We start from the raw sequence: 22,068 nt of genomic DNA on the forward strand, positions 1-22,068 counted from the left end.
CCTAAGCCAGCAGGTGGTCATCCCCTGAGGGGTCCCAGACTGCGAGAGGGCACAGGCCGGGCTGAGGGACTCCCCCTCCTCCCCCCCGAGTGCACAAATTTTTGTGCACCGGGCCTCTAGTAACAATATAATAGGTACCAAGTACCCCAATGCCTTTAACACAAGGTATTAGAGCAGTGGTTCTCAACCTTCCTAATGCCGCGACCCTTTAATACAGTTCCTCATGTTGTGGTGATCCCCAACCATAAAATTATTTTCGTTGCTACTTCATAACTGTAATTTTGCTACTGTTATGAATCGTAATGTAAATATCTGATATGCAGGATGTATTTTCTTTGTTACAAATTGAACATAATTAAAGCATAGTGATTAATCACAAAAATAATATATAATTATATATGTGTTTTCTGATGGTCTTAGGCAACCCCTGTGAAAGGGTCGTTGGACCCCCAAAGGGTTCGTGACCCACAGGTTGAGAACCGCTGTACTAGACCATGCTGAAAGATCAGAAAATAGGTGAGTGCTAAGAGATTATAAAACTGGTTTTTCAACATTAGCCTATCATATTCCTTGAGGCTATACAAGGGAAAGGAAAGAATTCATTGATAAATTGCGGAAGAGTGCAATAAGAGTTTTTTTGGAGAAAGTTGTATGTATGCTTGTAGGAAACAATCCTCCACCCCTGCCAGCTCCAACACACTCGCAGTCCTGGCCTCGGTCCCTGCCGGTAGGGGAAGAGAGGAAGACTTCAAGAGAGGTATGTGGAGAGCTATACCTGCAGCCCGGCGTCAGGTCACAGGCACCGGCACCCCATTCAGCTAACGGCATAGCTAGATGGTCCGACAGCAGAGGATGCTATGTTAGGTTGGAATGCACTTTCAGAGTTTGCTGTGGGGAAAGGATGAGTGCGTTTCCCAAGAACCCTCTGTGGACCCTGCGAGAATATCAGAGCAATTCCTTTATTTTAAGAACGCTCTGCCTCGTGAGATCATCGGTCTGTCTTTAGGCACTTAGCCAAGCATCTTTTGGCCACCCACCTTCTTTAATTTTTTTGTTTTCTATCTTCTCTTTATCACATGTACGTGGGAAAACTACATTTAGCTATAAAAACCGACACACCAAGCCCGGCATCAAGTAGACGCCTCCGTGCTTGGAGCACGCCGCGCGCGGCCCAGAGGCGGAGGGACTAAGTGTGAACCGCTCGGCACCCGTAGGTCTGGTTCCCAGGGTCAGACACCGGAAGTGGCGGTCCGGGCCCACGGCTTCTTCGGGAAGGCAAATTCCCGCCGCTCCCCGGCGGCAGTCCGCGAGCCCTCAGAAGTCTGGGAACATGGAGGCCGCGCGCCCTCCCCCGACGGCGGGGAAGTTCGTCGTGGTGGGCGGTGGCATCGCGGGCGTCTCTTGTGCGGAGCAGGTAGGGCGGGCGGGCGGACAGGCGGCTCCGCGCCCTCCTGGACCCCGGGGGCGGCGGCGCTCCGGCCTCCTCCCCGCTCCCTCCCCCGTCCGGTCTTTCTACCTGGTCTCTCTCTGGACGCTTCCCCCCCCATCCCTACCCCCCCGCTTTCTCTCCTGCTTGCTCGCAGGTATTAGAGACTGCGCGGTGGCCTTGGTGTCCTGGGTACCTCGCAAGCGTCACCTGAGGCGCCTGGCCGATGGGGGGAGGGGGGAATACGGGGGAGGGGGGGGGGGAGAGCTAGTTGTTGGGCGTTCGGACCGGGCCTAGTCATGTCGGAGCAGACCGGAGGCCTGGTGACTAGCAAGGACGTAGTGAGGAGATCCCGCCGCCTTTGTCGGTAGACGCCTGCGGTCCGCTTCCACACGGCGCAGGCCCTGGGTGCCGCACCCTTCCGTGTGTTTCCTGGACTGTGAACTCCCCAGATGGGAGATACTTCCTCTCCAGGAACGTTCCTAAAACAGCCGCAAGGTGTATGCGGAATGCAGCTAGGGAACGCTCTTCCGCTTATAGTGAATAATGAGACCATATATATATCTACACCTATATGTATTTTAATATTCCAGAAGAGACTAAATTATCTTGATATAAACAATCTCAGAAGTATGAGAAATGACAAGAAGTGCAAGTCTTTTAAACTTTTAATAATAATGTGTATATATATATATATAGAGAGAGAGAGAGAGAGAGAGAGAGAGAGAGAGAGAGAGATTTCAGAGAGGGAGAGAAACATCAGTGATGAGCGAGAATCATTGATTGCTGCCTCCTGCAGGCCCCCTACTGGGGATCGAGCCCGCCACCCAGGCATGTGCCCTGACTGGGAATCGAACCCGGGACCTCTTGGTCCATGGGATGGCTCTCAATCCACTGAGCCATCACAGCTGGTCTAAACTTTTAATCTTTTAATCATAAGGTGTATTTTCCACTTATTCACCAAGTCAACACCTATGATCCAGGCACTGTGCTAAGGGCTGATTAGTCAAATATAAACAGCCTGATACCTTTTTAGGGACTCACAGCCTAGTGAAGAGGCATGTAAATAAATCATTTCCTTGGTGTGTTTGCTATCTTAGGGGTGCCAGTTGAGTTGGTAGGGAGTAAATGAGGGAAGAGGTATCCTTTCTCCAAGGAGATATACTTTTTAGAATAATGAGTAAAAGTTCACCACCTAAACGAGAAAAGACAGATGTTCCAAAGGGAAGCGACAGTAAGCCTCAGGTGAAGCCTGGCATCCTCTGGGAGCAGCAAAACTTAAGGCAGGGGGTGCTTGGGGGAGGTGAGCAGAGATGAAGCCAGGGAAGGTTGGCAGAGGCCAGATCATAAAGGATCTTATAAGTCATGCTAAAAATTTACCAGGAACTTACAAATAGGTGATTTCGAGCAATGGAGTAATGTGATCAAATGAAAAAGTTTAAAAGACAATTAGTTATAATGTGTAGGGCAGGGGTAGCTGGTTAATATGAGACTGGAAGGCCAATTGAAAGGTGATTTTAGTAGCATAAAGAAGTTTTGAGGGTTTGGTCTAGCAATGGAAACAAAGCAGAGGGAGCCCTAGCTCGTTTGGCTCAGTGGATAGAGCATTGGCCTGCACTCTGGAGGGTCATGGGTTCGATTCCAGTCAAGAGCACATGCCTGGGTTGTGGGCTCAATCCCCAGTAGGTGGCATCAGGAAGCAGCCCATCAGTGATTCTCTCATTGATGTTTCCATCTCTCTCGCTCTCCTTTCCTCTCTGAAATCAATTTTATATATATATATATTAAAGCAGAGGAAAATTACACAATACACAAAGGAAAGAAAGATAGGGAGAGTGGTGATATTGTCAAATACTGTAGAAAGTTAAAATAAGCTGGTACTTAAAAAATCTATGGGTTTTAAGGATGTATAGTTGAATTGGATATGCTCAGTTTTTAATAGTGTAAAAGGGATAGAAATAGAGATTGGTGGAGTTGAGGAACTGGAGATTGAGTTAGGAAAATGCTTTCAAGAAGTGTAAAGTGAGAGAGAGGTTTGAAGCTAGAGGAAAATGATGAAACAATGGCAAGTTAAGCCACCATATTTTGTTAAGACTAATATTAAAATGGCTTGGTCTTCCCAGGATATCTGCTGGTTGGGCATTTGGAAGAGGCGGGATGGGAGTGCCAAAGCGCTTGGGAAGAGGGCTGAGATTCTAAATGTTTATTATTGAGGGTTTGCTGTAATTTCATCCTACTGAAGGCAAATGAAAATATTTTACAATAAATAGAAGTTGGTTTAACTGTTAATTAGGAAGGTAATTTCTCCTTACCCTCGGCATGATAACTTTAAATTGGCATATAAAATAGGTTAAGTAAATAAGGAATACCTCTTTATGCCACTTTCCTTATTCAGATCTTTGTTAGTATTTCGTATAAATGTATTACTCATTTTAATCAGTACCACAGTATTGAACACTACTCATCACTACTCCATAAATATGAACAAGACTCAGGATAAAGGAAACTTTAGATGAGGAACAATGATTAGTTCCCTAGGTTAATAACTTTATTAAAATTGCACTATCCCCTTCTCACCCTCCATGCCACAAATACTAATAACTAAAATTATTTATCATATTTTTCCTACTTTTTCTTAATAAGTTGGCAATTCACTTTCCATCAGAAGAGATTCTCCTGGTAACAGCTTCTCCTGTTATTAAAGCAGTTACAAATTTCAAGCAGGTAAGAATCTTTGTATAACTTTCTTACTATTAATTTTTAAAAATTGCAGTAACTTGTATAGCAGGTAGTATAATTGTACTATTTTAATTGTTTAAAATGACAAATGTTCTTTGGATATTCATTTAAAAATTGTAGTTCAAAGTTTAGAATTAATTCAGATTGAATACCAAAAGCACCCAGAATGATATTGAATTTCTAGTCTTCTCTTTTTTTCTTCCTATCATTTCCCTCCCATTCTGAATTACTTTTCAGAAAATTTAAAATAAGATTCTTTGGGGGAAAATTGCTATGAAATCTAAATATGAATGCAAATATATACGTGTGTATATTTTTATTATAAATATGTGTGTGCGTGTGTATTTACAAATCGGAAGTGCTTCTGAGCCAAATTTACACTTGTAGATAATTAATGTTGCAGATGTGTAATAAGCATCTCAGAATACTTTGTAGTTCCACAGATTTATATTACTCATGTCATAACATTATAATAGGAGTCTAAGATCATTTGGATCATAGTGTGATAGAAGAGTGGTCTCCAAACATTTTTGATTCAGGAAACTAAGGCAGTGACCTAACAGGCTTGTCCAAGAGTGGTAGGACTAGTATTTTGAGTTTTAGTCTTAAAATGCGAATCTAGCCTTCTTTTCATTGTATTTTGTGTAGTTCACCAACTTTCTTGTTGTATGAGCATAAATAATTATAGAAAAAAATGGAACTATTTTTATTTAGAATTCTTGAAAAAGTTTTTAACATATATTCTTACCTCTTCGATCTAATACAGATTTCTAAAGTATTGGAAGAGTTTGATGTTGAAGAACAACCAAGTACCATGTTAGAAAACCGCTTTCCCAACATTAAAGTTATAGAATGTGGAGTAAAGCAACTGAAGAGTGAAGAACATGTAAGAGAATTTTTCCTTAATGACATTTTGCTGTTAAATCTTGGTGAGGTTTTTGCCTGACTTCCTTTGAACCCACCTATACCACCACCAAAGTCCCTAGCATGCAAATTTTGTGACATTGATTTCCATTACTAGAATAATTTATACTCTTTTGTGAGTTTATTGGGATTGTGTAATTAGTTTAGTTTTGCCTTTAAGTTTTATATTTCAAATTAGCATTAACATTTATATAGTGTCCACTGTTTTCTGGGCACTACATTAAGTGGTAGGCACCATAATGTAAGGAATAAGCAATAATATAAGGAATCTGTAAGCTCTCAGTGTCATAGGGAATACAGACATGCATACATATAATTATATGGACATGTGAAAAGCGCAGTCATTGAAATATTATCAAAGCTCTGCTAGTAGATATTTAGGAAGACTTCACAGATTGAGTAATATTTGAGCTGTGTTTTAAAATATGAGTGAATTAATAGTTAGTGAATTAATAGATGCAAAAGTGCATTCCAGGAAGAGATTGCATCTTCAAAGACCAAAAGAAAGGAAAGGAACCATGAGGTGGTCAATGGGATTTGGGTGGGGCTAAGTAAAGGAGATTGGCAGACAGGGCCTGAGAAATAAGTAAATAAGATTGTAAAGAGCTTTTTATGTCAAGCTAAGAAATTGAGTTCATTTTCTAATCAATGGAAAAATAGTAGAGATTTTAAGAGGAGGCAGGGATGATGAAATAGAAGTTCTTTTAAGAAGATATATAATCGCCGAAACCGGTTTGGCTCAGTGGATAGAGCGTCGGCTTGCGGACTGAAAGGTCCCAGGTTCGATTCCGGTCAAGGGCATGTACCTGGGTTGCGGGCACATCCCCAGTAGGAGATGTGCAGGAGGCAGCTGATCGATGTTTCTAACTCTCTGTCTCTCTCCCTTCCTCTCTGTAAAATATCAATAAAATATATTTTATAAAAAAAAAGATATATAATCATCTCAATAAAGATTTTTTAAAAAAGAAGAGGAAGATATATCTGACAGCAGTGTCAAGAATGAGTAAGTGGCTAGTAGCCAGCAACCAAATTAGAAGGGGGTTACAATAGTCCAAAATGATACAAGGCCAAAACCAAGGCAGTGTGAGTAATAAGGCAGTCTCAGAAAAGGATGTTATCAGGTGATTAACAATATCCTCAAATGAGCTTTAGGCAAGATGTAAAGTAGAGTTTGTATTTGTTTCTCAAAAGCAGCTCTAATTTATGAATTCTCCCTTAGGGATAAAACACATACACCACATTTGACAGGAAAAAGAAATTAAGAAAAAGTACCGAGTTTTATGAGAAAAGAATGAAAAATCTGAATCCAAAAACCAGAGTAAGTTTCTAATACTTATAGTGGTAGTACTTACTCATTGTAACATCCACGTGAATTAATTTGCAAATTGAAGTAGGTTTAAAAGTATACTAATGAGTTGTGAGGAAATTTTTATATTAGGACATTTAAATGAATCAGAGCGCTACCCATTACCATTTGAAAACTGTCCCACATGAGGTATACTAGCATGTCTGCATTCTCTTATCCTTTATATTCTTTAGTGAATTAGAAAAATTCTGATTTTTTCCAAAAATTTAACAGTAGCTAATAAAGAGCTTTTGTGTTTGTTTTCATAGTAACTAAATGAAAATTTATTTTTTAAATTTGGTCAATGCCTATAACTAATTTGTTTGTCATATAAAATTCTAACCAGATTATATGAAGGAAAACTTGCATGAAATGTCTGTATGGATTACACTTTGGATTGTTGATTTTATATATTTGTTATGCAGCTAAAGAGTTAACATGGGTGACAAATGTCTCAGTGGGTAATAAGTGCTATGTTATGATTTGCCAAGTTTTATAATTCAAACACATGGCACAAAAGTTAACCCCTAAACCTTTCTAACAAAGTCCAGCATATCTCATGTATATCTGCTTTCTAAATGCTGCTGCTAATCTGTAGATTTTCTTCAATATTAAGAAACAGAAACAGTGGATCTCTAATATGTTTTTTTAGACTCATTGAGGTTATTAAAATCAATATAAATATATTTAAAGCCAGTACATGCTGGATTTAAGTTTAACATGTTTGTGACTTAGGTGAAAATATAATCCCCAAAGAGCGTATAGTTTGCTAGGAGAAAGGCTAGTTTTCATCAGACTCACAAAATAATTCATGGCCCTAAAATGATTAAGAATCACTGAATTGAAGAATGTATTCTTATGCTTACTTAGCTTTGTATTTACTGGGACAAAATATTGATTGCCACCAAGAAGCAAGCTTAATATGCTTTTTGCTTTTGTGTTTCTGAATGTTTAAAGTGAAATTGTACCCACATATAAATGCTTCTTGCCCCTTCATTGCTCTATGTTTTTACAGTGCATTTTAACAGAAGATGGCAGTCAGCACATATATAAGAAACTCTGTCTGTGTGCTGGAGCTAAACCAAAGTTGATATGTGAAGGAAATCCTTATGTATTAGGAATTCGTGATACAGATAGTGCTCAGGTAACTTTGGGGTTGGGTCCTGGGGAATAACACGAAGATTTTTTTCTTAGACATCTTTTGCTACATTTGAATGAAAGTGTTTCACTTACAATGCTAATTCCTAAACTGTAGAAGCAGAAGGGAGGTTTTTGTTTTGTGGCCCATAAACCAGAAAGCAGCCATAAGGTTCTATTATTGTCAATTTTAATTTGTTTTTAGTTGATCATTTATCTTGTTTTTTATTCATGCTGATGTTCTGTGTTCTTTCTGCTATATGATGTCCCAAATTTAATGACTCTGCTGAAGGGTACAGCTTATATTATGCACACACTTATTATTGTGATTGGGAATATATGACTTGTGACCTAAATAATATAATGACCTTTTCCCCAAAAGAATAAAGCATATCCAAAACTTACAGAACTTACTCTTCAGCAAAGAAATTAATAGTCAGAAGATCTTTGTGGTACAGAATCATGACAGACCCTAAAACTGGAAAAGTCACTCGGTTTATTGTTCTACTCAAGTGATAACTATCCCAGTAAGGTGAAACTCTATTGTGGAACCTTATACAACTTCTTTTGATAACTTACTTCAGGGTTTGTTGGCCTTATTGCCAAGAAGTTCTTCCGGATTTCAAATCACAATACTCTGTCTTCAAGTTCCTTGTTGTTCTGTCCCATGAGGTGATCATTTTACACTTACGTAACAATACTTTGTGTCCTTGAAAATTGATAGTTTACTTTCAGGCTATTCTTAATTAAATAATTAGGAATTTAGAGAAAACTAGAACTTGGTTATCTTTTGGTAAACCTTTTGGGATTCATATTACCAAAGATTGCATTCATAACTATATTCCAGCGAAGCCCTCAACATACGAAAACTCATTAAGTCCTCATGATAATTCTGTGTGACAGTCATTACTGCCACTCTACAAATAGGTCATTGAAATAGAAAGACTAAGTAATTTATCATTACTCAGGTAGTTATTAAACTATCAGAAGTACAGTTTAAACTCATGCCATTCATCTCCATGTCCAGTACTCTACAGATCTTTCTTAAATTATCTACTCCCTCAATGAAGGACAAACTAAAATTAACTTAAGGTGTTTTATTGTTGTAGAAATTTCAAGAAGTCAATTTCAGTGGTTATTTATTGAATATTACAATAAGTTTTGGGTCAATTTAAGAGAAATGGTAACTTGATATAGTAGGCAAAGGAATTGAGCTATTCAGACATCATCCTGAAGCAGTGGTACTATTCTGTACTTTTGAACATCTCCTAAGAGTGAACCACTGGCTTTTCTCCAAGTACACTGTGGTCTTTTTAGGGAGGGTGGTGGTAGTAATTAGCTGCCTTATAATGGTAATAACATTTTTTTAAATAAATGGTAGACATTATTATGTGTTTGCTACTCCTAACAGCCTTATCTACATCATCTTACTTAATGCTTACAGAAACCTTGAGATTTAGTCACTTCTTTTTTTAAAAAATATTTTTATTGATTTCAGAGAGGAAGGGAGAGGGAGAGATAGAAACATCAATGATGAGAGAGAATCATTGATTGGCTGCCTCTTGCATTACCCCCACTGGGGATTGAGCCAGCAGCCCAGGCATGTGCCCTTGACCAGATTTGAACCTGGGACCCTTCAGTCCGAAGGCCGACGCTCTATCCACTGAGCAAAACCAGCTAGGGCGAGATTTAGTCACTTCTTAATTCCATTTATAGTTGAATGTGAGGTACAAGAGGATAAACAACTTGTCCATCATTCCCAGTTAGTAAACTGCTAAAACCAGTTCCTTTAGCATTTGTGCTCTTAATCACTTTGCTGCTGTGGCTCTCATCCTGCAAGTTTTAAGTGCTGAGTGACTGCAGACAGTATCAACTAAGGAACTAGAAGAGGAAGAATCCTGTATCTAGGATATAGATCAATGTTATGTTAGTAAATTGATTTTGTCAAGTAGTTGAGAATTTAGTAAACTAAGACAGGGCCTCCTGCTGAAATTCTAAAATAGTACTCTAATGACATAAAAACAAGGAAAATCAGGAGAGGCATTGCTGTAAAGGCAGTGTAGGGTGAAATGTAGAGGAGGATTTGTATTATCAATTGGAAGGGTGCATCCTGGAAGAGTGGGAAAGTAAGATTTATTATCAGAAAAGTCTCTTGCTTCCACTATTGCCCACTATACAAAACCCTGTGTCATTTTCTTTTTAATATAGGAATTTCAGAAACAGCTTACGAATGCTAAAAGAATAATGATCATAGGGAATGGTGGTATCGCACTTGAATTAGCGTAAGTATATATTTTAAAAAATTGCTCTGTGATTCATGTAATTGTTGGCATACTAGAAAAGATCTTGTTATCCTAAAAATCAAAGATAATACTGTTTTTCATGTATTTTCAAGAACAGAAATCCACTTAATTTTTTTTAGCTTTCATGGGATTCATAATTGCAGAAATGTTGTCAGAAAATATGAGTTTAGGCAGTGCTTTAGGTCTCAAAGGGTCATTAACTGGTAACTAGCTAGATTTGAACCATCCTATATAATCCTATATAATAAAAGCCTAATATGCTTAGTGCCCGACCCTTCGTTCCACCAGTAGCTATGATGCGCACTGACCACCAGGAGGCAGATGCTCCAACCGGTAGGTTAGCTTGCTGCTGGGGTCTGATCGGGACAGGACAACATGGGCCGGACACATCCTGGAGCCCTCCCGCAATCCTTCCCTGGCCCCGATCATGCACCGGTGGGATCTCTCCGCCTGGCCTGTGCCCTCTTGCAATCCAGAACCCCTCGGGGGATGTCGGAGAGCTGGTTTCAGCCCGATCCCTTGCAGGGCAGGCCGAGGGACCCCATCAGTGCACAATCCATGCACCGAGACTCTAATGTTTTATAAGCATGTACTATATTTAAAAAGAATCTGAATGTGTACACCTTTAGAAATTTCTAGTCATAATCCCCACCACTTTTTATTGCTTATACCCATCCTGTTATGTGAACACAGTAATAAATATGAAATATTATTTTAAAGTATTTCAAGTTCAGAAATCATCGAAGATTCCTCTTGTTGTCTACAGAGCATTAATTCACTTTCTTTGTGATTTTATCTTCCCGCAGATAGCTGACATGAAATAGTATGGGTATTTTTCAGACTAGAAAATTGGGTCCAATTAAAATAGGACAAATTTATATTAAAATAAGGAATCTGCTCAAGCCCTGTCTTTGCTCAGTTTCATTCATTCCAACTCTCAGACTAGGTTTTTGCCCCTCTTTTTTAGAGGATGATGAATCCCATTGAAAACCTGTAAGAATTCTTCAATTGCCTGAATACCAGGAATAGCAGTTACTATTATAATTATGAATTTTGTGGCACTGTGCAGAGAAATGCAGAGGAAAAACTAGAGCATCAAAACTAGACTGGGCCTTAAGGGAGGAGGCACAGATGTTAAGGGGGGCTTCAAATTTTTAGTGCACGTGACAAATTTTCTCCATCACGTATCGCCAAAACTATAACTTAATACTATTACTATTTACAATGAAATGCTTTCTTACCGTAAAGATGTTCAAATTCTCACAACATTTGATCTTATTCCTTCTGTAATATTTGAATACATAAAATGTCTGTTACCAAAGAAGTCAACTATTCTCAGTATGGTAGCTGTGTACCATCCATCCATCATCGATTACACTATTACCAGATAAAGCATTTCTCACTCCTGGGACCCTGCAGACATTAAATAATAACTATGTTGTAGAAACTGAACACTTTGAAATGATATTTATTGTTATGAAACTTTACCTGATGTCCAGTATATGTATTTGTCCCTTACATGTTCTTGGTAAACTGATTACTCTCCTTTTGTTATTTGTTCTACTTTAACTCTTATCCTGAAAGAGTGTTACATTCCTCCTTATAATCATTTTTTCTGAGTTTGTCTCAAAATACTTTCTTTACTTGTGCCTTAGGAGAGAATTATTTGCAAGTACAAAGATTTCTACTCATACTTTTGAAATTGCTCTAAGTAACTTTAATATTCCTTTTAGGTATGAAGTCGAAGGTTGTGAAGTAATTTGGGCCATTAAAGATAAGGCTATTGGGAATACTTTCTTCGATGCAGGAGCAGCTGAATTCTTGACCTCAAAGCTCATTGCTGAAAAACCAGAGGCTAAAATTGCACATAAAAGAACCAGATATACAACTAAAGGTAAATATAGAATCTGACTCATTAATTCACAGATAAAATTTCTATTTTTTTAACCATATAGAAAAAGACTAAGAAAATTTAGCAAAATATATTTGGGTGCTAAGAATATAGTATCTTTATATGATTTTTTCGATTTTCTAGAATTTATATATTTTATGAAAAATATGTGTAATTAAAACGAAATTTAAAGTGAATTAAATAAACCAGTCTATCTGCATCTTTGTGAACAGATGCTACAACTAGACAAGACCTAAGGTAATTTTATAAAAATGCAATGAGTTTGAAAGCAAATACAAGCTTCATGATTTTTTAGTTTACAGAGGTTTAAAAAAACAAACACATAATGGTTTGTAAAATTCAAGAATTTTATAAGTTTAGGGCATCCCAAAAACTGACAACATTTTCAAAATCTGTTGGCTAACATTCTTACCCTTCATATTAACCAGTGAATATAACATCCCAAAAACACTGTTTATACTCAATACTCAATTGAAAGATTGTCCATTTTATATCTCTACATCACAAAATATTAAAATAAATAAAATTATTACTACAGGTGACTTTGTTTCATCATTTGGTATGTACTTATGCATGAGAATCATTATATTGCCTAAAAGCTGCAGAATAAGCGTATTTATCTGCCTGGCAGATATTTATTTTTATATCATTTGAATTTTGAATTGAGTTTATCTCTTTAGGAAAGAAAAAGGAAGCAGGAACCAACATTAATGCTGGTAATGTAGGCAGTGCCTTGGGACCTGATTGGCATGAAGGCTTAAATCTTAAAGGAACAAGAGAGGTATGTTTTGATATACTAATTAAACATGTCTAAATGCAGTTTTAAATTCTTTTTTTTTTTTTTAATATATTTTATTGATTTTTTACAGAGAGGAAGGGAGAGAGATAGATAGTTAGAAACATCAATGGGAGAGAAACATCGATCAGCTGCCTCCTGCACATCTCCCACTGGGGATGTGCCCGCAACCCAGGTACATGGCCTTGACCGGAATCGAACCTGGGACCCTTCAGTCCGCAGGCCGATGCTCTATCCACTGAGCCAAACCGGTTTCGGCCAGTTTTAAATTCTTAAACCCTTTTTTTTTTTTTGAAGACTGGTTACAAATATGTAATCAAAGAATTGCTAGGTCCCTTTACTTAAAATCCATAGTGCTAAGAAAGGAGTTGGCCTACATGCCCACCAAAGGTAGGTGAATATTAAATTCATCTAACACCCACTCTCTGCCTTCTTTCTAACTCCCCAGAAGTGGAGATTGCCATACACAGACCACAGTGAAAACACCTGTCCTATTCTAAATTAATGTTTTCTCAAAAGTTATTTCAGATGCATTTCAATATTTTAAAGGTTAATAGATGGATTCTAAATAAAATATTTCTCTTTTAGTTTTCTCATAAGATTCACATTGAAACTATGTGTGAAGTAAAGAATATCTATCTTCAGAAGGAATTTAGAATCTCTAAGAAAAAGTCCTTGACATTTCCAAGAGACCATCAAAATGAGTTAGTTACAACTGATAAAGGTAAGTGATAAAATAAAAAGATATTTAACTGCTTATTTAAAAGGAAGGCAGCTTAATTTTTATTATTATAGTAGAGGCCCGGGTGTGTGTGGGGGGGCGGGGGGGGCCCTCAGCCTGGTCTGCACCCTCCTGCAATCCAGGACCCCTTGGGGGATGTAGCAGTACGCCAAGTGGCAGGCACCCAGGGTGGAGCCCTGGCCCACTGCGCCTGCCAACGCAGCTTGGTAGGGATGCCACAGAGTTGGGAGCTTGGGAGAAGCTCCCACCACTGCTGCACTCGCCAGCCGTGAGCCCAGCTTCTGGCTGAATGGCGCTTCCCTTGTGGGAGCGCACACCACGGGGCAGCTCCAGCGTTGAGTGTCTGCCCCCTGGTGGTCAGTGCACGTCATAGCAACTGGTCATTCCGGTCTTTTGGTCCTAGGCTTTTATATATATAGATTAAAAACCAACTTCAGACTGCCATATAAAATTTAAACATGAAAAGTAAAAATAAATGATAATTTAATAAGTCATTTTATTTTTATAACTAACTTAGTTTTCTAATAAATTGTATAGGGCTTTACTCACTGTGTTTTGACTGTCATAACCCTGTGAGTCAATCAGAATATCTTGCAGATCAAAACAAAACTAAAACTAAAAACCTGATGTTCTCAGAGGTGAAGTGACTTCCCCAAAATCAAAGTGTATGATATTCCAGTTCTAAATTCTTTGAATTCTTCCATAGGAAAAGGGAAAGTTTGAGTATGAATAGTAAGGGAAAACATTGAAAAGTGAGTAACCTAATTGGACTCAACTCTCAGAGGAACATCCTCTATTAATAAAGATTTTTAAAGAAATAATTTGTAAGATGATTACCAATTTAAATTTACTTGGTTAAATTTGTGTCTAAATTTGAAGGAAAAACGTTTAGAATGCCATAGTTTTGTAATCATACCCAAAACAAGGAGATGGTGTTAATTGTATTAAAAATTGTGTTAACAAATGTGCCTTATGCAAAATATTAAGGGATGCTGTTTTAAAGTCATCTCCGGCCTTCCTTTTTATTTTTCCTTGTTCTAGTTATTGTATTCACATAATGTTGTGAACAGTTGGTGATTACATTTGAGAATACATTTTTTTTTTTAAAGAGATATGGCCTGTGTATGTGGAGCTGACCAACGAAAAGATATATGGCTGTGATTTCATTGTCAGTGCTACAGGAGTTACACCAAATATAGAACCTTTTCTCTGTGGCAACAATGTAAGGTGAAATTTTTGGTCCCACTACACATATTTTTAAAGTATTAATTATTTATTAAGCTCTAATTCTCAAGCCTGAATAATTATTCACTGTGTTAGTATAAAACTGCAACTTAATATGACTAAAAAGAATTTAATTTATATTCATATCTTGATTTGCAATACTTTTTTAAAAATAAAGTTTTATTGATTTCAGAGGAGAAGGAGAGATAGAAGCATCAATGATGAGAATCATTGATTGTCTGCCTCCTGCACGCCCCCTACTGGGGATTGAGCCTGCAACCCGGTCATGTGCCCTGACTGGGAATCAAACCGTGACCTCCTGGTTCTTAGATCAATGTTCAACCACTGAGTCACACCGGCCGGGTGATTTGCAATATTTTTTTACTGCTTAAAGTTCTTAAGCAGTTAACATTGCCGCATACGTGTCATTATTGATGTGACATAATGCATAAATTATTTATATAAATATTGGTAAGGGACTGATACCACATGAATTCTTAACAGTGCTATTTTGAAAAAACTCTTAATTTTTTTCTTTTTAGCATTTGAAGCCTAGAAAAACTGAGGAATATTCTTGTAATTATGAGTGGGTTAGTTGTATGGTTACTGTGCTTTTTTGATATTGAAATTCTCAGAATTTTATGAGTTTGCATCTTATGAGGAATTTGATTCCCTGGAAATGCAGCTTAGTTGCCTAAACTTTCAGCTATTTTTCACTTTCTTTTTAAAGATCAGCAAATCATGATGTAAAAAATTTACTTGTTCTTTTACTTTAGAATGAAGTCATGTTTCATTTTTCTTACCATTTATGCTTATGAGGAACATTGTTTAGTTTGATCTAGGAGAAGACGGTGGCCTGAGAGTGGATGATCATATGCACACATCCCTTCCTGATATCTATGCTGCAGGTGACATCTGTACTGCTTCCTGGCAACCCAGCCCATTCTGGCAGCAGGTATGCCCCATACATGATCACGGTTTTTCAGAGACTCCATCTGAAAACAGGGAGTTGCTACCAGCAAATCCAACTTTATGGTTTTCCAAATCTCCTACTTTAAGTAGGAAGCTATCATAGAGGTTTTTGTGACATTAAAAAATCAGAATGTTTGGTGAGTGGTAGAATGACAGTGATAGAATAAAGAGATATCTTTCAATTTAAAAGGAGTCATGTGCTGTTACTTTTTCATTCTCAGATGCTTATCAGCACTGTCCAATGGAACTGTCTATGATGACGAAAATGTTCTGTACTTCTGCATTGTCCAGTCAGGTAGCCACCAACCACATGTGTCTATTGAGCACTTGAAATGTGGCTAATGTGATTGAAGAACTGAATTTTACTTACTTTTAATTAATCTAAATAGTTACATATGGGTATTGGCTACCATATTGTACAGTACAGCTTTATACTAAAAAAACGAAGTTTCAGAGATTATAAGCCATATAGATAAAGCATTCTGTTCCTGATGACCCTGTTCTGTCCTATGGGAATTACTATTGGAAAAAAAAAAAAAATGTTTCTGTAGTGAACAGCCTTGCTCAGCCTTTAGCTTAACAGCTGCTTCCACCTGGCTTTAGACTTCCTCCTGCCCTCACGTGTTGTTGCCTACTTCCAAAAACACTAGAGGAAGATACTCCCTGGCTATTGGTGAGGTTGTCTTAGGAGCAGTAAAGGCGGGTAGATATTAGAGATAAAAGAACCAGTCAGTGCCTCTCTTGGTGAAAGACCAGCTCCACAAGTAGCGATATTATTCATTCAGATTAACTATGGAGTGTGAAGTATTGGAAAAGCTAGATGTTGTTCAAGAGGCAGCTTCATTGGTTTGTGTGTTGTTTTTTATGTACAGCAGAGCTATAACATCAGTGATAAGAGAGCTTCTAAAATGCTTCAAACTAGCTTGTTTTCAGTTTTCTCTACAGTCATCGTATGTCATTTTATGGCATTATCTGTCACAAACTCTCAAGTAGGAATTGGAGTTTGGGGGATTTAAAAAAACAAACATTTAAAACCCTCTAGGATAAATCATATCTTCAATGTGCATCATTAGAGGAAAGAAATATCTAAAAATAAATAGGTGTCTCTTGTTTTGAGTAAATCTTAATAGATCCCATCTCTTAATTGGCAGAAGCAGTAAATACACTAGTAATTGTTTTACATAGTCCAAGATGCAAACTTAAGAGACTTTGAAGCAGGAATACATCAATTAGGTAATAGTCCAGCAGGGTAATATTGTAGGCCACTGTCTTTAGCCACCCTCTGGTTTTATCGTGCTCAGTTTACTCTGCTTCTTTACCAGAGACTGCCTCTTACTTCATTAACCCTAACTTGTTTACATGGAGACAAACACATAGGGGTATAAGGGTACTATTGCTTATTATAGGCTAACCTATTTAATTTTCCCAATAGCCAAGGAGGAGGTGGTATATGTTTATATTTCAAGTGAAGAAACTGAGACTCAGAAAAATTAAATAGGTACAGTTGATACACAGATCTACTGACTTCCAAGGCCAGTGTTCTGTTATACTAGAAAATTCCCAAAATTTGTAGAAATACAGTAGAAACAGAATACAGAAGAAGTTAATACTGCTGTAGAGAATTTTAAATGACTTCCCAGAATCACTTGCGGAGATCTGAAATGATGTCTTGGGGTTAGGCACTGAGTGATAAATCTGTCTGCCCACTGAGGTAAATTGCAGGGTAGGTCTAGCACCAACATGAGGGTTAGGAGAAGAAACAAATTTTTCAGTGATAATTTGGCATCTCTATTAATGCTGATGAGAAATTTATTCTGAAGTGGAGACTGGTTAAAATGTTATCTGGTGTAACCTGAAATATATTTTTAAATAGAAAATTTATTTAAATGTAAAAGTTGGTGTCATATTTAATTTTTGAAGCAGTATTTAGGTTGAATTATTAGATACCAAAATCAAATGCCAATCAGTGTGGATTGGTGATTGCTTCTATGGCAAAGATGACCCAACCAAACATCTAACCAATTTAACCAATCTAGACCTAACCAGTCTCAAGGATTGTCAAACATTGAACTCCATGAAGTAATGTTACAAGGTTAAGTGCTAACATTTTTCAAGTAATGATAATGAAAAGTTACACTGCATTACATTTTTTATTTCAGATGAGGCTGTGGACCCAGGCTAGACAGATGGGATGGTATGCAGCGAAGTGCATGGCTGCAGCTAGTTTAGGAGAGTCGATTGACATGGATTTCAGCTTCGAACTTTTTGCTCATGTAACAAAGTTTTTTAATTATAAGGTAAGATAGATAAGCAAATTAGTGCCTTTTTCTGCTTGTTAGTAACTGATTATAATCATCAGATTTTCTTGCTTGAATACAAATTCATATGGTTTTAATCATTTCACTAAGAAAAAAATACTTTATTTTATGCAAATCAATACTTGGTATTATTGCTGATCTTAATTCCTAATTATCTGATAATCATTACCTCCCTTCCCACTGTAGTTTTACACTTTACAGGGACTGTTCCCTATTGGTGTATTTCTAATTTTTATTTGAGATTCATTATTTCTTTGTGCAGGAAACTAATAGCTGTCATACTCAAGAGTGAACCAAGTTATTTTCCATACATATCTTAGTCCTCTTTACATTAGTCTGAGGCTAGTTTTTGTTCCTAATTTACTGATAAGGAGAAACATACACAAATACACACATATACAAGGTTCAGGGAGATTAAATAATTTGCCATGAAAGATCTAACTCAGTTCCTTATTAAATCTTTAAATCATGACTCCAGGCTAATGTGGTCCATATTCTACATATTTGTATATTCCATAGATAGACAGATATTTTAATCCTCACCCGAGGATATGTTTTTTAAATTAATTTTAAAGAAGGGGGGGAGAGAGAGAGAAAGAACATCAATAGATTGCCTCCTGTACATGCCAACTGGGGATCTAATCCACAACCTAGGTATGTGCCCTGTCTGGGAAACAAACCCGCAACCTTCTGGTGTACGGGACGCCGCTCCAGCCAACTGAGCCACTCATCCAGGGCTTCACTAGGTATTTTTAATGTTCATGTAGATTGTATGGCATTGTCACCTGTAGAATAAATGCATACCATTCAAGTGTTTAGGTTTTTTTGGAACCTGCTCCAATGACGCTTTTAGCTGTAAAATTTTGTGAACAGATTTTTCTGCTGGCCATTCTGGCATAACACAAAATAAGTGCCTATTATGTTTCCCTTTAGGCACTCACTAGAATAACTTTTTTTTATCCCTACATGTATATTTATAGGTTGTATTGCTGGGAAAATACAATGCACAGAGCTTGGGTTCAGATCATGAATTAATGCTGAGATGTACCAAAGGACAAGAATACATTAAAGTCGTCATGCAGAATGGACGAATGATGGGAGCTGTCTTAATTGGTGAAACCAATTTAGAAGAAACATTTGAAAACTTGATATTAAACCAGATGAATCTCTCATCATATGGAGAAGATCTACTAGATCCAAACATTGATATAGAAGATTATTTTGACTAAAAAGAGCATTTCAAGAACCACATAGTTTCAAATAAGACAAAATGTCAAGTCAATGATGCGAAGGACTGCACTGATTTAACGGTGACCACATTGAAGTTAAAGATAATGATTTTAGTGGAGAAGTATTTAAAAATAAAATTCTAAAGATGAAATCAGTTTGGATAACTTACAGATATATTTTTTTCTAACACAAAACTGACCTCTCACGACCACTTATGTAAGAATTTTCAAGTTACTCATTTATGTGCTTTAAACTTAGACGCGTTCACTTGGGATTTAATTTTGGAGCTAGGTTGGTCTAAAAAGAGCCATTCTTTATGAAATGTCAATATAGGGCTATGGTTTCAATCTTAGTTTTATTTTACTTAAATAGAGACATCGCCATCTTATTTACTAATATCAGTATTGATACCTTATTACTCTTTTTGTGTGAATTCTACATGTTATAACCTGAGGGTACTCACTCTGTGATGAGCCTATGTAAAATTCTCAGTACAACAACACTGCTGTCAAAAGATAGTTCTGTCAAAAAAAAATTACAAGGCGTAAAGAGCTTAAGATAGTTATGTGAACTTACTCCCTTAACTATTTTACTTTTAAAGGGTTTTACATTAAAAATTTATTTTTCCCCTCATTTCACACTGTAAATGTATGCAGTTCATGCTCTTAAATTGTCAAAAGTTCTCAAATTCTCAAGTCTTCAATACTTTAGAGAGAAGTTCTTAAAATATAGCTTCACATATATAAAATATTAATGAAAGTGTCTTAAAATTTAAGCTATAAAAATAATGGTGCATGCATGCATAAAACTGTTTTCTTGGAAAATTTAGAAACATTCATCTCATGCATCATCAATTTTTCTTTTCTTAGCCCCTGTATTCTTAGTATCAGATTGCTGAAGTATATTTGCAGATTTCTTCTGGAAGTTGCCCGAATTTTTTCCTTCCTTCTTTTTATCAGATCTTTCAGAATGACAAGTTTGAGATGATTCAATCTACAAAACAATAACAAACACCGGTAAAAATTCAGTTAATTTTGTTTTCTCATGAGATTCATAATCTCAATAGTCCTTCTATATCAGTTAGCTCTTGAAGTGTCCAGTGGTCTGGTTTTCTGTCTTCAAATTTCTACTCACATATGAGTCCCATCTTGAATAGAAGGGTCTATACCAGTGATGGCGAACCTTTTGAGCTCGGCGTGTCAGCATTTTGAAAAACCCTAACTTAACTCTGGTGCCGTGTCACATATAGAAATTTTTTGATATTTGCAACCATAGTAAAACAAAGACTTATATTTTTGATATTTATTTTATATATTTAAATGCCATTTATCAAAGAAAAATCAACCCAAAAAATGAGTTCTCATGTCACCTCTGACAAGCATGTCATAGGTTCGCCATCACTGGTCTATACCATCAAAGAAACCATAAAGAACACCTAAAGTGTCCTTAGACACAACTGTATATGGCATGCTTTTGCAGGCTTGAGAGTACTTAGTTTATAACTTCTTTTCAACCTCTGCCACAGAGGCAGACTTCTCAACTAACATTGACCACCATGAGAGCAAGGTGTATCACAAAATTAGACATTAAAACGAAGTCTTCACATTCCAGAGGTTAGAAATTCCTCTATATTAAAAAGCTAGTCTAAATTCTCCCACTTTATGTCTTCCATACCCAGATTCTAAGAACACTGACTTACCTCTTATGTTCAATTGGACTTAGGAGAGTACTAATTAAAGAAAAGCATCCATAGGCTTGAATGTATTTTTTAAATATTTGAAAATAGTTACCCCGAAATAGGTCTGCATGGACTTCTTTACTTGCATAGTAATAACATGTGCCTCGTTGTTCAGAAGATGAGCTTTAGGTCCTGTTTTCAAATAGGAAATGGTAGCGTAAGCTGTAAAACTGTAGTCTTCTCTGCAGAAGATAAAGACCACCAATCAGAGGGGTTTTGAGGAGTTATAGGAAACAAAAATAACCATAAGTGCAATAATTCTAAGTCATATATTGATAGGAAATAATGAAAAATACACTACAAAAATACAGTTTATCTTTATGGAAAGTATTTTCATTTTGTGCTTTTTTATTGACACTAATCAATTATAGTTGGAGTTTAAGTATATTTTGTATAGTGTTTAACATTCACATGAAACAACCACAAAACCATTTGTTTTGAGGCATTTATGAAAATGAGAAATAGCCCTAACCGGTTTGGCTCAGTGGATAAAGCGTCAGCCTGTGGACTGAAAGGTCCCAGGTTCGATTCTGGTCAAGGGCATGTACCTTGGTTGCGGGCACATCCCCAGTAGGAGATGTGCAGGAGGCAGCAGATGGATGTTTCTCTCTCATCGATGTTTCTAACTCTCTATCCCTCTCCCTTCCTCTCTGTAAAAAATCAATAAAATATTTTTTTAAAAAATGAGAAATAATCATAAAGACACATTACATTTTGTGGAAGAAAATATTTTCCCAATTTTTTATTCTTGTGATTGAATAAGTCATCATTCTTATGGTACTCGTTTTAGACATTTTACTATTTCTTCTTAAGTTTAACATATCTCCTATTTATGGCTGTACTGAGATATAGCTAATGCCTATAAAGTCTGTTTCCTTATTTCTAAAATTAAGATAGAATATCTAGTCTCATCTCACATGTTGCTAAGGTTAAATGAATATATGTAAAAATTATGTAAAGTATTCTGTAATAATTATCATTATTGTTATATATTCCAAATTAGAGATTTTCCTTAAAAGTAATCTTTTTGGAAGAATATATATTTATTCCATGAATAAAAAAATAAAAGTAGCCCGGCCGGCATGGCTCAGTAGTTGAGCAATGACCTATGAACCAAGAAGTTTGGGGGCACATGCCCTGGTTGCAGCCTCAATACCCAGTTGGGGGCATGCGGGAGGCAGCCAATCAGTTATTCTGTCTCATCATTCATGTTTCTATCTCTCCCTCTTCCTCTGTGAAATCAATAAAAACATTTTAAAATA

The 22,068-nt window shown here is 36.9% G+C and overlaps 2 protein-coding genes and 1 long non-coding RNA gene across 7 annotated transcripts in view; 1 reads left to right on the forward strand and 2 right to left on the reverse strand.

Annotated features, from left to right (window-relative positions):
* Positions 1-1,204: 1,204 nt before the first annotated feature.
* Positions 1,205-20,118, forward strand: PYROXD1 (pyridine nucleotide-disulphide oxidoreductase domain 1). Of its 3 annotated transcripts, XM_059682344.1 has the most exons (12): positions 1,206-1,414; positions 4,070-4,150; positions 4,932-5,051; positions 7,450-7,578; positions 9,780-9,853; positions 11,608-11,768; positions 12,467-12,567; positions 13,171-13,306; positions 14,434-14,546; positions 15,381-15,503; positions 17,680-17,817; positions 18,819-20,118. In XM_059682344.1, the coding sequence occupies exons 1-12, from the start codon at positions 1,331-1,333 to the stop codon at positions 19,065-19,067; spliced, it is 1,509 nt and encodes a 502-aa protein (XP_059538327.1). In that variant the 5' UTR covers positions 1,206-1,330; the 3' UTR covers positions 19,068-20,118. The 3 variants fall into 3 exon arrangements, with proteins under 3 accessions (XP_059538328.1, XP_059538327.1, XP_059538329.1); XM_059682345.1 differs by lacking the exon at positions 17,680-17,817 and having other exon boundaries at positions 1,205-1,414; XM_059682346.1 differs by lacking the exons at positions 1,206-1,414; positions 4,070-4,150; positions 4,932-5,051 and adding an exon at positions 6,282-6,407.
* LOC132227364 (uncharacterized) lies at positions 8,748-15,435 on the reverse strand. Its single transcript, XR_009451174.1, has 3 exons — positions 15,352-15,435; positions 11,116-11,287; positions 8,748-9,475 (listed from the first exon to the last, which is right to left on the reverse strand). It is a non-coding gene; the product is annotated as an uncharacterized LOC132227364 (long non-coding RNA).
* Positions 19,127-22,068, reverse strand: part of RECQL (RecQ like helicase) — a 28,979-nt gene continuing 26,037 nt past the window's right edge. For all 3 annotated transcript variants that reach the window (XM_059682340.1, XM_059682341.1, XM_059682342.1), the window contains exons 14-15: positions 20,859-20,988; positions 19,127-20,061 (exon numbers count right to left, since the gene is read on the reverse strand). In XM_059682340.1, coding sequence (XP_059538323.1) covers positions 19,909-20,061; positions 20,859-20,988 — 283 coding nt within the window. In that variant the 3' untranslated portion in view covers positions 19,127-19,908. The remainder of the gene's footprint in view (positions 20,062-20,858; positions 20,989-22,068) is intronic.

Source organism: Myotis daubentonii, chromosome 2, assembly GCF_963259705.1.
Source record: "Myotis daubentonii chromosome 2, mMyoDau2.1, whole genome shotgun sequence".
In the NCBI taxonomy this organism is placed as follows: Eukaryota; Metazoa; Chordata; class Mammalia; order Chiroptera; family Vespertilionidae; genus Myotis; species Myotis daubentonii.

Excerpts from the sequence above, each read along its gene's own strand:
- PYROXD1 (XM_059682344.1), top strand. The coding sequence starts at position 1,331 with ATGGAGGCCGCGCGCCCTCCCCCGACGGCGGGGAAGTTCGTCGTGGTG. Across the intron at positions 1,415-4,069 it reads GCGTCTCTTGTGCGGAGCAG|TTGGCAATTCACTTTCCATC; the intron begins GTAGGGCGGGCG and ends TTTCTTAATAAG. Across the intron at positions 14,547-15,380 it reads CTTTTCTCTGTGGCAACAAT|TTTGATCTAGGAGAAGACGG; the intron begins GTAAGGTGAAAT and ends AACATTGTTTAG.